At 38.3% G+C, this 16,779-nt stretch overlaps 1 protein-coding gene across 1 annotated transcript in view; it reads right to left on the bottom strand.

The window, feature by feature from the left end:
- Positions 1 to 5,424: 5,424 nt before the first annotated feature.
- Positions 5,425 to 16,779, bottom strand: part of LOC140135552 (coiled-coil domain-containing protein 102A-like) — a 37,068-nt gene continuing 25,713 nt past the window's right edge. The window contains exons 2-8 of the mRNA XM_072157089.1: positions 12,892 to 13,857; positions 10,735 to 10,843; positions 9,479 to 9,595; positions 8,786 to 8,995; positions 7,730 to 7,900; positions 6,793 to 6,896; positions 5,425 to 6,057 (exon numbers count right to left, since the gene is read on the bottom strand). Of these exons, the coding sequence (XP_072013190.1) occupies positions 5,943 to 6,057; positions 6,793 to 6,896; positions 7,730 to 7,900; positions 8,786 to 8,995; positions 9,479 to 9,595; positions 10,735 to 10,843; positions 12,892 to 13,769 (1,704 nt within the window). The 5' untranslated portion in view covers positions 13,770 to 13,857 and the 3' untranslated portion in view covers positions 5,425 to 5,942. The remainder of the gene's footprint in view (positions 6,058 to 6,792; positions 6,897 to 7,729; positions 7,901 to 8,785; positions 8,996 to 9,478; positions 9,596 to 10,734; positions 10,844 to 12,891; positions 13,858 to 16,779) is intronic.

Here is a 16,779-nt window from a genome sequence, read left to right as displayed (position 1 = left end):
CGAAAATCTTCGGATACTGAGTTAGAAAATGATGAATATCTCCCGTAAATGAATTTTTCTCAAGAAACCAGATGTGGTCTCATACACTTGAAAAAATACGTGTTGAACAGATATTATAGTCGTTAGCGTGCGCTTTGAAAATTGGCCGTGCGCTTTGAACTCAAAATTTGACCAAAACTCTCAATTTTATATTGCGTTGGTCCTGTAGGCCTATGGACTACAGCGCGCGCAGCAGGCTATAGCGGCACTCACTCAAGTGGAGACAGTATATTAACCATTGACCGCAATGTCGTATACAAGCTTGCTCACACAGCGAGAAATCAATTACCCGTCTATTGTCATAGCCTTAGTCAGGTCACTTCGCTAATAATATGCATCTCATAAGGTCCGAATAAAATAGCCATGTGTGGCTGTGGATTCAACCTACCATGGCGATTTCTACTATGAAGATATCGGGGTGATGTCACTGTGTGGCTGTTACTATATTCTGCACAAAATTAGTTTGTATAAAATATGTTCTACACACCATGCTTCCTCTGAATTGACTTTTTCAAAGGTTTGCCTCAGAGTGAGAAGAGAAATTTTGCAGGTGAAAGTTGACAAAATGCCTCAAGTTACACTGGTTTTGGGAATCGCTCCCCTATTTAAGAGATTTACTTAATTTTTTGCATAGTTTAAGGGCAATCCTCAGAAGTAATGCACTTCAGAGTCCATTTTGCAAAAACTAATGATCAATGTCCTGATTCGTGCCAAATCAGAACTGTTGGACCACAGGTTCAAAGTCACTGGTTCTTTCTAAATTGAAAACTATAGGTCAATTCGAGGGTTGACAAACAGAAGGCCTTAACTCACTTTTGGCCATTTTGAGATTTTGGTACCAAACTAATCTGTAATACCCACAGATTCTTAAAATCATAAAGCCTTAACTCAATTCAACTTCCTATTGCATCTATAACACAATTATACTTGGTCACATCTCAATGCAAAATATTATTTTATTCATTTTTCTCAAAAAGGCACTTTTTGAGTTAAGGCCTTCTGTTTGTCAACCCTCGAATTATAGTTCTCATCAAAATTGACAAATTTCCCTTCAGAATTTAAAATTTGTCAAATGTCCACACATTGGTCCACAGATCAGCACCATTTATACATGTTAAAAATGCAACCTAGTAAAATGTCACAGTTGGTCCTGTCAAAAAAATTGATGTATTTATACTTCGGGGTGTGTCTGTATGTCACCACAGATATTGGAACACATGTTCCAATATCTGTGATGTCACAGTATGTGTGTTGAGGTGAGAGGTGGGCAGTTTTAGTTATACAGACTTTGGATATCAATATCAAATTTGGTCCTTAAGTACATGTTTTATAATAATGACCTCACAAAAAGGCAGTTTATTCACTGACTGGTTCCAAAATTAGATTGCAACATGAATACATACCATATGGATTTATTCCACACTCATAAGAACTGACCTGTGTTTATACACAGGTGTAATACACTACTCAAAATGTCTGACCATTCTGATTTGCATTCTCTTATACAAAGTGCCACTGTCCGCAGTTTTGCGATCGGAGTGGTGTATCGCTAATTTAGTACTCTCAGGTTAGGGTTAAATTTGCAAGGCTTAGGCGACGAAAAAAAGAAACCCTGTTCTACGGGCGGACTGACCTTTCAACTAGGGTCGGTCGGTCGGCCTAAATTCCGAAACTTGGGTCGGCATTCATTTGTACAGGAAAATTTTTTTTCCCAATTTGTTCAAAATCTGGGTCGGTCGGGCCCGTAGAACAGGGTTTTCTTTTTTCGTCGCCTTATGGGAATTACCAAATTGTTCTATTGAGGGGTTAATGGACCCTATGCATTTCTATTTCATGAATTACAATATATGTGTGATTATTTTTGTATACACAAAATATATTTCAGAAAGACTAAGCTACAACACATAATACATAATGTGCATAAATACTGCTGATACAACAAATATTGGCAAAACAAAATTGGTATGTACATTATTACAAAGAACAAAAATATCAACATGAATACTGCTTACAATTTGGTTTTCATTGCAGTGCAATATTTGCACCAATTCACCACAACGTTAAATAAATGTGATGTGATGTGGCGCAAACATGAAAAGGCACTATTTCTGAAAATCTTGTCCAATACAAGCTCAACAACAATTCATCATAAGTTGATGAGCATTCTCTGAAGGTAAGATCAATTCATTATTGGGTTAAGCATTGGCATGGTAAGTGAAATGTCCTGAGCCCAGTATCATTCTATGCTCCACCTTAAGTTTTGCCTAGCTACAATCTTGGAAAACATTAGTCAAACACTTTAAAGACCTAATTGGAAATGCCCCTCTTCTACCTCTGTTCAATGTTGGCATACCCAATATGCTCATCTTCAACATATCTTCTCCCAACATTGATTGGTGGGGAAAGAGGAGGGGTATATGACAGATGAACATGGAGGCAACAATATTATAATTCTTTCCAGCGACTCATGTAGTATGCTCACTATGGTACTAAGCACATGTGTTTTTTCTGAGACTGTAGTATGACAATTTGCCCATGGTATTTCCTTGTCCGTATCTTCACTTCACCCAGTAAAATAATTGAAATACTGACAAAATATGAATATAAAATGTATACATTTTCTTCAATAAATATAAAGAAGTCCAAAAATACTTAATACTAGCTTAAATATGAAATAACCCTGTGTTCTTGGTTGAACAAATTCATCAGCATTGGTAGAGTAAACTCACTAACCAAAGTTCTTGATATCTGATCCAGAAATTGCACTTACTTTGTGTACGTTTCAGAAACACTGTTGTCTTTGTCAATCACTCATCATCAAGTGTTGACAAAGGCAACAGTGTTGCTGAAACGTACACAAAGTAAGTACAATTTCTGGATCAGATATCAAGAACTTTGGTTAATGAGAACCCTGTGTTCTTGATAACCCTATTCAGATGTAAGCTAGAGAGGCTGATGGATAATCTTTTGATCTTTCCGTGTTGCTGTGGTGAGGACAAACCCCCTCAAAAAAGCAAAACTTGGCAGCCCAAAGATGTAGCTCCATTTTCGTAAGTGGAGATACATCTCCCTGTCACCAATCCATTGATTTGTTGACAGCCCCTACAAAGTGCTGTTACATTACTTCCAACTATATAGATAGTAATACTTTTAAATATGTTAGATAAGCACTGGTTGGTGAAAATATTGACATAAGTTACATAATTTGTGTACAGCCAAATCAAAAGGATAGCCATGTCTAAGCATTTGGTTAGTGTCACCCAAAAATATGCTAATTCATAAATCTTAGATTGGAATAGAATTTGGTCCTACCTCTTTGAATATTCAGCTCTGTTGTGCCCAAGCATAAAGCAAATGGGAGATACATGTTCTATTAACTAGTGCATCCTTATGTCAATATTTTCACCAATCCTAGCAGAGTTTGAGTGGTGGGAGGTCACAATTTACAGAAAATTTATATTTTCAGCCAGATGTGGGCTCCAGAAGTGAGTGTTGGGCTCCACTGTTAGCTACCACCCTGCTCATGATATGGCTGAACACATCTTATATCTGGTTAACTAGATTTATATTAATTCTTAAAATCACATATTATTGTGCCATTCTATTAGGGAACATGCCAAAAAGTTAGATGATGTTCTACAAATGAAATTGTTTTCATTAGGAGGCTGATCCCCTACCTCCCTCCCTCTAAAGTATGCTGAAGATTGTGGATCAATGTCTGGGCCTTGTACCTGTGCAAAGCACTATAAATCATTGTGCTTTTTAACATAACACTGAAATGTTGAAAATTCAAACTCAGAAGATCAACTGTGACCGATATTTCAATTTTTTTACAACATAATCAGATCTTTTGACACACCTAACAGAAGGACTTTCGTTTATAGGACATCATTGAACTTGCGGTTTGTTCCCTTAAACATCTTTTGAATACTTTACACGAATACAAATCCTGTCACAAGGCACATGTTAACAAATAAATCAAAGTATAAAATGTAAAAATAGTCTGCAAAAATAAAATAAGTCATTGTGCACTTCTCATGGATGGAACAAATATCATATTTTCCAGGACGAATATCTGGAAGCCCTGTTGCCATGGTAACTTACACTGCTGCAAAATTGAACAATGAGCCTTTTCAAGTTTCTAGTTCTGATAACAATGATTTATTTTTGTTCTAGTTTTGATTACTCTATTGCTAAGCCCCAGATGGTTTATGAGAAAGTGTAAAATCCCCTTTTACACCCCTGAAAAACCCAAACGCCTAGGATTTTTGGTTTTTGGCATATTCTTGTTGTGGTGCAATCCACACAGAAACTAAAATCAACAATGAATTGCAATTTTGATGTTCAAACATGACAGTAAATTTAATAAAACAGGAAACTTGAAAAGACTCAATGCCACAAATCACAACCTTATTTTTTTTTTCATATTGATTGCTTTGGTGACCTTCTGATGAAGGTACTTAAAACTGCATATATGGGGAAAGCATATTTTAGGATGATTATCAAATTGGGCCAAAAACAAATGTATAGACCACTTGACATCATTGTTTATCAACAAAGGCAAGGGATTGGTCTATTGATATGCTTGAACAAACCGCTACCCTGTTCAATGGCTTTCTTGTACTATATGAAATGTGATGGGCGATTTAAAATGCATGTGCCCTGAGCAAATACGATGCGTACGCAGAATGCAGGGCAAAGAACAATGGAAATTGCCATAATTTGTGTGCATATTGCCGGGCAATGACGTCACATGTGGTCTATACTGATGAAAGAATCTCATGAGACATGATAATTCCATATATGGGTCTCCTTTGGTAGTTCTTGAAAACTGTTGAATTGCATCTACAAGCATATGTCCTGCTAAATGAGCATTTTTGTTTCTTGACGAAAAGCAGACACTGTCCACAACAACATTTGCAGTTTGAAGAACTATATTATATATAACTGATAGTGATACAGGCAGCCGTACAAACATATATTATTGTAAGACCAATCTATTGTTTTTGTGGAGGATGTCTGCCTTTCATCTATTTCATGAAAAAAACCCAGCCATAACGCATCCAGTGTAAAGTCACACTTTTAATTATCTTAAGCTTTAAAATGATATATCACTTGTCATGACTGCTTAAGAAATAGGTGCTCTTGAAATTCCTTTGTTTTCTATTGGTTTCTGTAATGCTTATTGGTCCATATCTCTGAATAAGCACTGGTGACTTTACACTAGGTTCGTTGTGTATGGTTGCATATATGCTTGTACACATAGATAGAATTATACAGTATCTTAAAACAAGTTGAGCTTGATTTTTTGAACAAACAGTGCACATCTAAAAAGATATAAAATGCAGCTTGCTAATAATTTGCTTTCTGAATTTCCAAATATGCTTTACAGGGGGAAGGTTACCAGTCTGGTGCAATTAACTCCAAACTTGGGAATCAGATAATAATGGTACAGTCCTTAATGTGAGGTACAAAACACTATATATGAACAAATCTGATTTCTCCCCTTTATAGCCTATTACAACCTGCTAAAATGTCCAACTATCCTGTGCATCTTTGGTTGTCCTGCTTCATATCGCAACTTCTCTCTAGTCCAAAGGGTCGCTAGTCTGAAGGTTCTCTAGTCCAAAGGGTCACTAGTCCGAAAACCAAATTAAGTTCGCTAATCCGAAGGTTCTCTAGTCTGAATATAGAATAAGGGTTGGGGTTAGCGAGACTTATTCTATAATTGGACTAGAGAACCTTATTTATTATTCGGACTAGCGAACCCTCGGACTAGAGAACTCTATATTCAGACTTGGGAACCTTTTTCAGAACTCGGACTAGGAAATGGTACATTACGGAACCTACGGACTAAGGGGCCTTCTGACTAGGGAACCTTCGGACGAGAGATTTGTCTTGTTTCATATCATATCAAGATCAGATGAGATGTCTGCTGGGTCGTCTTTGGTATCATAATTATGACTAGCACCTCGTCTCTTGGCCAGTAGAGCTGTTGCATTGGGTTGACTACGTAATCTGAATTGAATAAGCAAGGAAATATATTAAAATGTGACCACAGAAAGACAAAAACACATATAATACACTAAATTGGACGACTTCTTTAATTGCTAACTTCAGTACAAATATTAGGACTTCTGGTGCTTTTTTCTTTCACTGTCAATTGGTCAGTGTATTTGAGCATCACATACCTCTGCCTTAGCATGGTATTCAACTGTGCTTTGGTCTGAAAATTGTGGCAACCCTGTCCATAAGTATTATGTACCGAGAATGAATTTGCATATTGTGTTCTGACTCCTAATAGCTAAATTTGCACTGTTGCTGGGTGATGAGCATTTGGCTTTTGACCAGTATGTAACAAGCACAGACTACTACAGACTATTTGCAGACAGCCAAAGTCCCTGTGCTTTTTATGCTTTGAATTCTTGCACATTCATGAGGGTCAAACGTTCAATTGTGCATGTTTAACAAATCACGTCAGCATTGTGTGCCTTCTGTATACAAGTTAGAGTGTTGCGTAACTTCATGTTAAAACTGTAAAAATATGCTGTATGTGCATAGCAGTTTCATCCGTCTCACTTCATGGAATAATCAACCTTCATTATCGAGTGATGCTAGGCCTTTACCTGTTGGCGAATAGTCTGTAGTAGTCTGTGGTTACAACGTTTTTTGTTACGTTGGAAAAGCAAACTGCCTCATTGGTCAAAACTCAATTACTTGTCACTCAGTGATAAACTACCCCATTCATCCTACCTTGCTTGCAGGTGTTCCACCTGTACTGTCAAGTTGTCATTCTGTGTCAATGTCTCATCTATATTTCTCTGTAGCTTACGGATTGAATTGGACTGCTCATCAACCTGTCACAAATAATTAACAAACTAATCACATAACAATACATTTTGTCAAAAGCTATTGCCATATATTTATGCAATAAGACCTGGGTATTAATCAATGTTAAATTTAAACATCCTCAAATTGGGTTTAAAAAGTAGAGAAACATTTTTTACAAAATCAACTTGGTCTTCAAAGAAAATCACACTTTTGAATAGATGAAGGTTGTACAGTACATTTTAATTAATGCTGCATTAATGTTTTATCTGTTAAAAACTTTTTTTCTCATATGAGCATCATACTCATCACACTATGCATTTAGTGATGTCCACATCTCACCTTGTATTCCATTCTCATGCATTATTTGTCTATGTTATGGTTGCAATGCGATCAAATGAACTATGTAACTATTTTACATAATAAACTTCGTCTCCACATTAAATGACAGGCAGTGAAAAAAATTCACTGACAATCCAGGATTTGAACCTGGGACTTTGGATTACTGGACCGATGCTCTACAAACTGAGCTAATGAATCAGATGGAGCAGTAATGTTATTATCTATAGGCCTTCAGTTCAGTACCAGCCCTATATCGATCTTCTCATCCAAGAAGCTTTAAGAAAGAGGTTTATATAGAGGGTATGCAATATGATGTCATTCATGGCAGGGTCGTGGGGAATTTCCTGTAATAATACAATAAAACAGGTGATAAGTATGAATGGTTGTGGAATTGATTTAGAGACCTGTTCTTCCATCCTCTTTGTCATCTTGGAACTTGGTTTATTGCATAGGGTCTACAGTGGACTGTTTTTGTGGGCCCATTTGATTGTTGTAGAGAAAGTAGTGTCAAATGACAAACCTGATCTTCAGCTTTTGCTAGATCTCGTTTCAACTCTTCCACCCTGGATCTTAACTTCTTCACTTCTCCTTCATGTTGGTCAGCTCTTCTCTTGGTGTGCTCCAATTCATCTGACTTGTCTTGTAAAATTTTCTTAAACTTCCCTTGCATATGTTTTAAGTCCGCTAATTCCTGAAAATGAGATGATTCAAATATTCATTAAAAGTGTAAGAAACTACAATATTCCATATTAAATAGCACATCAAAGCCCATAGTCTAGCTGCCAGTGGGTATGATGTTGTTTTGGTGTCCATAGTTTTGTTTATGATGGATACTGCTTCTCAAGACCACCAACTTCAAAAATAAGTTTACTGGAAAAAAAAAGTAAACCTTTACCTATCTGTGACATTTCAGTAAACTTATTTTTGAAGTTGGTGTTCTTGAGAAGCAAGATCCAATTCAATAACAAAAATATGGACACCAAAACAAGCTTCAGTGGTAAAATTGTGTTTGGCAGCAGTACTACCAAGTACAATGTACTGTAACCTAAACAATGAAATACTGTTTCACCTCTTAAAGGGGCAGAGAGTGTTAGCCTACACATGTACATGTATATCTACATGTAGAGAAAATGTCAAGTTTGGTAATATTCTAATAACCACTAACAATTTCAAGAATAAGGATTTCATCTTGGTAGGCCAGGTAGCCTATATATGCATGATGAACTATTTTGTATTTCCAGAGTCAATACTTAATGCAGGACTATAATAGTGTATCTCTTTCGCAAGTTGAGAGTAACGCCATGTTGGATTTTGCAGTGACAGATTTGAATCAGTGCGTTTATGTGGTACACTTGGCCTTCAGAGGCGCCTTGTTAACACTGTGGAAGAACGCTCTCATCAAAGGTTTACAATTCAATTGAAAATAATCTTACGGTAATTTTTTGGCAGTGTTTGACACTTGTCATCATTTAGGCTCGTAAGTCTCATAGGCTTTCAACAATTTTCACAGGATTTGGTCCGAGTGCCCGTGCCCTATTTCTAACCATATGTTCATGTGCATATGCCCGAAACAAACCTTATTTTTCTCCATCATATCCTCCTGCATAGCCTTGACATTTGTCTCCAACCCTGCAGACATCTGTTTATTTTTCTTAGCCAGATGTTCTTCCAAGTCTTCAATGTCACTCTTGAGTTTCTTGTTCTCTCTCTCCAGAGCAAGTTTCTCTGTTTCCAGACGCTCCCTTTTGCCCCACTCCATTGCATTCTCTGCTTGCAGTCTCTCCAGCTGTTAGAAAAGACAATAAGAAATAAGAATATCAGATATGTAATTTTCAATGTTTTCCCTATGCTTGGCAAATATCTTTGTCTCCTAAAGAGGTCTTCCTTTCACTGCATAGACAAGGAATCTGGTAAGGTCTAGTACTTGGTCATCTAAGACACCACATGGGAGATGGGTCATACATAAACAGTCTCTACTCACTATTGACAGTACATAACAGAATACCCATCTAACATGATATGATACCCAGTTAAAGCCTGGGTCTTGATTGGATTTCTATATGCTTGTGCCAGGAGTGATGAAAGTGACATAATTCGGATTACAAGGCAGGCAGTTCCTTAACCACCACAAGTCTCACCTGCTCTTGCGATTACTTTGGGTAACAAGTAAAACAAGGGTAGTTCTCAAACTATTCAGCTGGATCCTGGGGCTTTTGCAGTTGAACAAAAATTGAAAAGTCAAAATTCAAACCAAAAATATTCCACTCACTTCTTTCCTCATATCTGCAAGACGTTTATCCATGTCAAATCGCGTACATGTCTCATCTTCAAGATCCGAGGTGATACGTCCGATCTCTTGCTGATGTTCCGCTCTCATCATGGACAGCTGGTGAAGGTAAATAGATAACACTTTTGAAGCTACAATCTATTGTGTACTTGCCAAGAAGCAAATGTTATGCATTTTTGATAAAAAATTATTTGATTTATTACGTGCAAATAATACAAAATGATGCTCCTTTTCAGTCAAGAAGAATTTTGTAAGGGTGAATGTAGTGTATTAATGAGAATATACATAACTAGATTTTGCGGTTCTCGGGTTGGGCGGTTCTCGTGGTAGGCCCATCTCTAATTACCCAACACCCGTTGCTCACATGACCTTTTAAACTACTATGATACGTATCTCAATGATAAAGAGCCAACTTGACACAACTTAATCAACTCTGTTTTGTAGCTGTGACGCTTACTTCGGTACCCATAATCTTGAAACCCATCGTTCGTTCGCCTCTTCCAAGCCCTGTCCTTCCACATTGGAGGACCCCAAAATACCCCGAAATTCTAGTAGTATCTGTATATAGGCCTTACCAAACTGATTCAGGAGGATCTCGGCCTAGTCATGTTCTGCTGAAATAGGCCTATATGCATGTGTTCCGTATTGAAATATGTTGAAATAGGCTTATTTGTCCGATGAGATGCACCTGTTAGTCACACAGTAATGCTTTCCGATGCGCGCACTGCACCCGTCGGTACTCTGCGCACACTCCCGTTGATACTCCGCGATAGATCACCACAGCGCACACGATCGCGCACCGCGATACGCACTGCGCGAACGCGATAGCGCGCGGACGGACGGACACGCTGTGATTAGTCTGTCCTGCACTTTCACCAGCAGTATCATCATCAGTTGATAGCCACCGTAGGCAATTTCAGTGATGTGCCACACAGATTTTCAATTACTGACTTTCTCTGTAACTATTTTTTTGCATCCCATCAGTATACCATTTTTTCACAAAAACTACCCAAATTTGCCCTAATTGGGTACTTTTAAGGGCAATTTTGCCCAAATAACCATGATTGGATGCATTGGTCCCCACTGAAAACCCACCCATCTATATACGAAAATCGCTGAAAAGTATCCTAAAACCGTCCCCGAACACCTTACACCAGGGAGAGCCCCCTCCGGGATTTAATTCAAAACTTAGCAGTCTCCTGTATTTGTGTCTGTACAAGCACATGATACACCCTTACCTCTTTCATGATCTGTTGTTTACCTTCCCTCATCTCATCATGATCAATTCTTACTGTGCTCAACTCCATGCGTAACTTCTCTATGGTTTCATTCAAGTTCTCTTTTTCCCTGTATAAATTGAAATTAATGGTCACAAATGGCTGTTAAGTCAAACACTTTAATAATGTGGAAATGAGCTTTAAAGGGGCATTTTGTGATTCTAGCATCCTCTTCTGAGGGTATGTACACCACACAACTTTACATCATTATGTGTATGTCTACAATTTTAGTTGATTGAGACAATGAATTTGTGAGTTACCCCAAAGTGCAAGTATTACATTGCCCCATAGGCCACTGCGCTTTAATTCTGCCTGTTGCCAGACAGAAAAGACAAAGTGGGCAAAGTCTTTGTCAAACAACCAAATCTGCAATTGACAGGTTATGGCCGTTATGCGCACACACACACACACATAATTTGTGTAATCCTAGCTTTCTGATAGTATAAAAAATCTCAACTTTTTACTGCAGGGATGAGATTGTGGATCAAAGGGTGCCCCTTTAGAGCTTATTTGTGCAAGTAAGTTTAGATACATTTGCATTAATATTCAGGAAAAGAATTTTGTGGAGCATTCCGATGTACTTCAGCCCAATTTGTATGAACTGCCCTTTGACGATTAATCTCCCTATTGTTTTTGTCACAGATACATGGATATAGTCATGATCTAGATAATTAAGACTTCCAGCATCATTGATGTTCATGTGTATCAGATGTTAATTGAAAGGACATTTCTGGCATTATGTTTATTCAACATGTCTACAAAAATAACAGCTAATTTCAATTCACACATTATATATAAAGTTGTTTACAAAACAGGTGCAAATAGTATGATCCAGTCTGTTATGTGATATGTGTTGTCATTTAAAGCTATTTATGGCAAACATGATTGACATTAACAACCCACTCTTTAACCTATTTTTCCAAATACTTCTTGATATTATAACACAAATAATTAAAAAAAGGATGACTGAATCATTTTCCATAATTCAGAGCATTTCATTTTAATTAGAAGCATGTTTTAAACAAGCACATTTATTCTAAAATAGTTTGACATCAAAACTGAATGACTTTAGGAAACAATAGTATTTCTCCTTGAACCAATTCCCAAAGATATGTACAATGTACTATAAATGGGTTATTTCAGTTGAAATACATTCGCCACCTCTGGAAGAGATGACTTCAAAAGCTCTCAAACTCCTACAGTTATGGAACCATTATTGGTTCCTTAAACCATGGTCATTCCAATGTAAAAGTATAGGGGCCCTAATTGATTTGCAATAGTATGTAATATACTGAAATCAGTTGCTTAAATGTACACTCGGAAGATTTCTAGCTAACTCTAAACCTAAGCCAAACCCTAAAAAATACAACCATGGTCGTTAGAACAATTTAGTGTATGATGTACCTCACTTACACACAGGGGTATGGATTTCTAATGGAGTCACCCATACAGGTAGCCTACATATAATTTAAAATTCACACTCCTTATGAATAGCCTTTCTAGACTAGTTTTTAATGCACTCAGAGCAGGCCAGGCCATGCTGCCACACCCAAGCCTTTCTACCCAATCAGACCAGGCTGCCACACCCAAGTCTTCCTACCACACTCAGACCAGGCCATCAGACCCAATTTTTTTTTTACCCAACTCGGACCAGGTTGCCACACCCAAGACTTTTCTACTGCACTCAGACCTGAAGAAACCATAATCGCTACATATTATCGTCTGTGTGCCATGGTATCAATAAAGATAGCCTTACAATTGTCAAAATTAAACACTTTTCTAAGCGAAGATGTCTCTAACCGTTTACCCATGATCATTTGAGGACATTCCTCTATCCTAAACCTAACCCTAAAGCAATGGACAGCCTTTTTAATATCCTAATACCCATATTCCAAATGAATGAAACATTTATCATTGGGCTGTTCTTGTTGAAATCCATACACCCCCTGTGGAAGACAATCCTTAATCTCCCACAGGGGATGAGATTTCAAATGGAGTCACCCATTCAGGTAACCCAATTTGAAATTCACACTCCCTACATACATACATGTAGAAGATTGAAAGTCATGTCTTCCATAGGGGGTGTATGGATTTCAACTGGAATAGCCCATTACTTACTGTCTTTCTATCTGGATAGTCTTAGTAGCTTCCTCTAATCTCATCTGCAACATGAAAGCTCTCTGTCCAGCCATCTCATCGGTGGGTGAAGGAACATCTTTACTCCTCCGATCCCCTATCCGACTTCCTTCATAATGTCTTGTGCGATCATTCCTTACTACCTCTGAGTCTTGTCTTGATGACGAGGATGAGTTGGTCATTCTTGTTGCATTATGTTGCTTATGATTTACATGGTTGGATGAGTGGTGAGATAGTTCTTCTGGTGGTAATGTCTGTTGTGCGGCATTCTGTTTAGCTCTTGCACTAAGGGCTTCCAGAAAGACCATCTCCTCACTGCTTAAAGAATCCCCACTGCTCTGAGGCATATGATTACTGTTAGCATTTGTGTCTCTTTCAGGAACCTCTTCTACAGGACTACTCCTTTCACCTACAGGTCTTTCCATCTTTGTTACACTACGATTGTTCTGAGCATTATCAAGTTGCTCCCTCAGGTTATCGTTCTCCGTCACAAATTCCTGCTTTTCGCGTTTCAAAGCAGCGCATTCTTTGACCATTGCTTCCAATTTTACCCGTAATTGTCGCACTTCCTCTCTGGCTTTGTTCCTCTCTGCCCTCACCTTTCCCCATTTCTCTCTCCAATTCGCTGTGCAATCCGACCACCAACGCATAGTCTTTTCCATCTGTGCTGCCCTCGCTCTTGCTTCTTCCAGTTCTCGTAATCGCATCTCCTCTTTGTCTTGTAGATGGCTCTCTATACCAGGAGGAGGTAGTGGCATAGATGGATCCATTGGCATGTTGATGTTACCCATATGACCCTTGGTGGCGCCGACATGTCGGACATCCCCTGATCTAGGAGATTGCTTCCTCGTTGAAGCCATGTTGACAGTGTGTGTCAAATCAAAGCTAGTTGATTTGAGAAGTTGTACATGTCACGTAGGAGCCATCATCTGCTACTGCTAGGGTTTTCTGTGAATGAGTAAACACAAAATGGGCTATTATAACCACAAAATTATCTTGGCACTTTATTAAATTTTTAAACAATGCACCTGTTGATGACATAATAATTTGTTTTATAATACTGCAACACATTCAGGTTATTGCCTCTTGTCTCTTCATGTATGTCAGCATTTCCCTTCAATTGCAGCTGCCTTTCATTTTTGATCACTTCTGATTCCGAAGGTTGAAGGATTCAACTTTCATTTCGGTATGGGTTGGTCTTAGGAACTGATGTTTTACAATTTTTGGGTTTGGGGAACTGAATTTTGCTTGAATATGACGCAATATAATCACAATTTTCCCACATTTTGGGCTTGAGAACTAACATTTCTAGTATTATCTTTTGAACTGTCCGTCTTTTGAAAGAGCGATGCCAAGACGGGCATGATATCAAAGCTCACCAAATCAATGGCAGGAAAGTGGCAATTATAGGAATAGTCTAGGTTTGTTTGATTAGCATAAACACACATTAACATGTCATCCATAAAAATTGTGTACCATAATAGATAGTTAGCCTCTCAGCCACGCGCAATTGGGAAATGGTGTTCACTTTATGTTTGAAGTCGATTCTAGACCAAAATTTTCCGAGGAACACGATCCCGGTGGGCCTTTTTGAAAAAATGTGCCCAAAGTGCCCTTTTCCGGGGGTGCTCCCATTTTGGGGGTCAAAATTTGTTTTTAAGTATTCTCTGGCCAAATATGGCATATTTGGTGTCTATTTATATGTTTTCGAGCATGAAAAATCTATTCTGATAGTTTTTAAAATCAAAAATAGCTGCCTTATGCTCAAAAATCCAAAATGGCGCCTAAAATGCCTTTTTTCCGGGAGTGCTCCCATTTTGGGGGTCAAAATTTGTTTTTAAGCATACTCTGGCCAAATATGGTATATTTAGTGTCTATTTATATGTTTTCGAGCATGGAAAATCTATTCTGATAGTTTTAAAAATAGCTGCCTTATGCTCAAAAATCCAAAATGGCGCCCAAAATGCCTTTTTTCCGGGGTGCTCCCATTTTGGGGGTCAAAATTTGTTTTTAAGCATTCTCTGGCCAAATATGGTACATTTGGTGTCTCTTTATATGTTTTCGAGCATGACAAATCTATTCTGATAGTTTTTAAAATCAAAAATAGCTGCCTTATGCTCAAAAATCCAAAATGGCGCCTAAAATGCAATATTTTTCCAAATTGAAATATTTCCCCATGTAGGAACATTTTTTAAATGATTTTAGTACTTATTTGCATTGTGTGGGGTACAAAGATCACAATTAATCTATTTTCAAAATTCAAAATACCTGCTGCATACCTAAAACTCAAATTGGCGGCCAAAACGATGTAGTAATGTGGCCAAAAGAAAACAATGTTCTACAACTTTGGTGTCAAAAATTAAGTGTTAGTCTAAATATAATCATGTAGAAATGTGTTGGCAGTAGTTAATGAAAGCTCAAAATGGTTGCTATTGGCTTGAAATCATACTAGTAATGTCCGTCACATAGCTCATAATGACTGTTTGTACTAGTACGTATATGATAATGTTCTTAGGTTCAATTTGCATTTTCTACTCTTCCATCACCTGTCTCACCTCATCTTCATTTGGAAGTGCCGAACCACGGTACCAAACGGGCTTAAGAACATCATCATCATCAAGTTCCCAGCCGTAGTATAGAGGATTCTGTTGTTTGAACATACCAACCAGGCAATTAACCATACAGTTTACTACAAAGTTTGCACGTTGGATGTGGCATTTCATTGATTTACCGTCAGGGGGAAGCCTCTGAGACGGGGTTACCTTCCGCTTCTTTCCCTTTCCACACATTCTCATTGCATAGCGACTATCCCCTGCCGTCCTTTCCTTCCTTGGCCTGTTGTAAACTATGTGAAATATGAAGTCTGTAACTTCATTAACATTGGCTGCAGTTCCTTCAAGGCTAGATAGAAGTTCTAGGCTTTCTGGATTCTGTTGCATCTTGGTAAAGGCTCTCATTTTAGACCGGCCATAGAAAGGTTGCGCGAAGTCGTTGCCTGTTACTACATGAAAAGCAGGTAGGCTCTTGCAAATATCTCTTCCAAGGTGATTTGCAAGAGACCTAATATCATGGTACGTTATGCCTGCCCTTGACAGCCTGGTCCCTTGTCTGAAATACAGGTTCTTATTAGCATTTTCTGCTACAAATAGCAACAGAATAAATACATCTGTGTCATCAGCTACCACACGCCAAGTATTATGTGTTGCAGTAGAATACACTGCGTGGAAAGCCAGGCGAGGGTCAGCTTCTCTTTGATAGGAGAACAGCTCTGGGATTTGATTTCCCGTATTACTGACTCTGGTTCTGACGGAAGGCAAAAATACACATGACCCTTTGTGACAAAAACATCTCTTCCTAGAGTAGATTCATCGGATAAGATGAAATCAGCTAGAAGTTGCGTTAGCTGCAGTTTGTTGTATTCCTTTGTAAGGAAGTCATTCCATTCACCAAGCTCTGGTAACTGTTGGTCAAGGTGAGTTAATCTTCTTTCTCTTCCTTTACCCTTAGACAGATACAGTGTTGAATTATCGGTCGACGATTGTCGCCGAACACTATATGAAGAATTCTACCTGGAAGCAACTTGAGGTGGTCGATGACTCTTTTCACCCACGATCTAAAGGTAAATGGCTTGAGACCATTTATTGACATCATACTGACGATACGCATGGCATCGACGACACAACACTCGATGTCAATTGGTGCTGAGCAATTCGGCGCTGCAGGTGACAGGAGATCTACTTTTCACCTGTCTTCACGGGCTCCTGGTAAGACTATAGTCTTATTTTTGCCCACCCACACTTATCAAAAAACCACCCTGCATGGTCCTATGGCCTTTTAAGATCACAAACACTCTTGGTGCCAAACTTCACT

The sequence above is a fragment of the Amphiura filiformis genome, chromosome 16 (assembly GCF_039555335.1).
Source record: "Amphiura filiformis chromosome 16, Afil_fr2py, whole genome shotgun sequence".
Lineage (NCBI taxonomy): Eukaryota > Metazoa > Echinodermata > Ophiuroidea > Amphilepidida > Amphiuridae > Amphiura > Amphiura filiformis.
The sequence above is the reverse complement of the archived record's forward strand: the minus strand, read 5'-3'. Positions and strand labels throughout refer to the sequence as shown.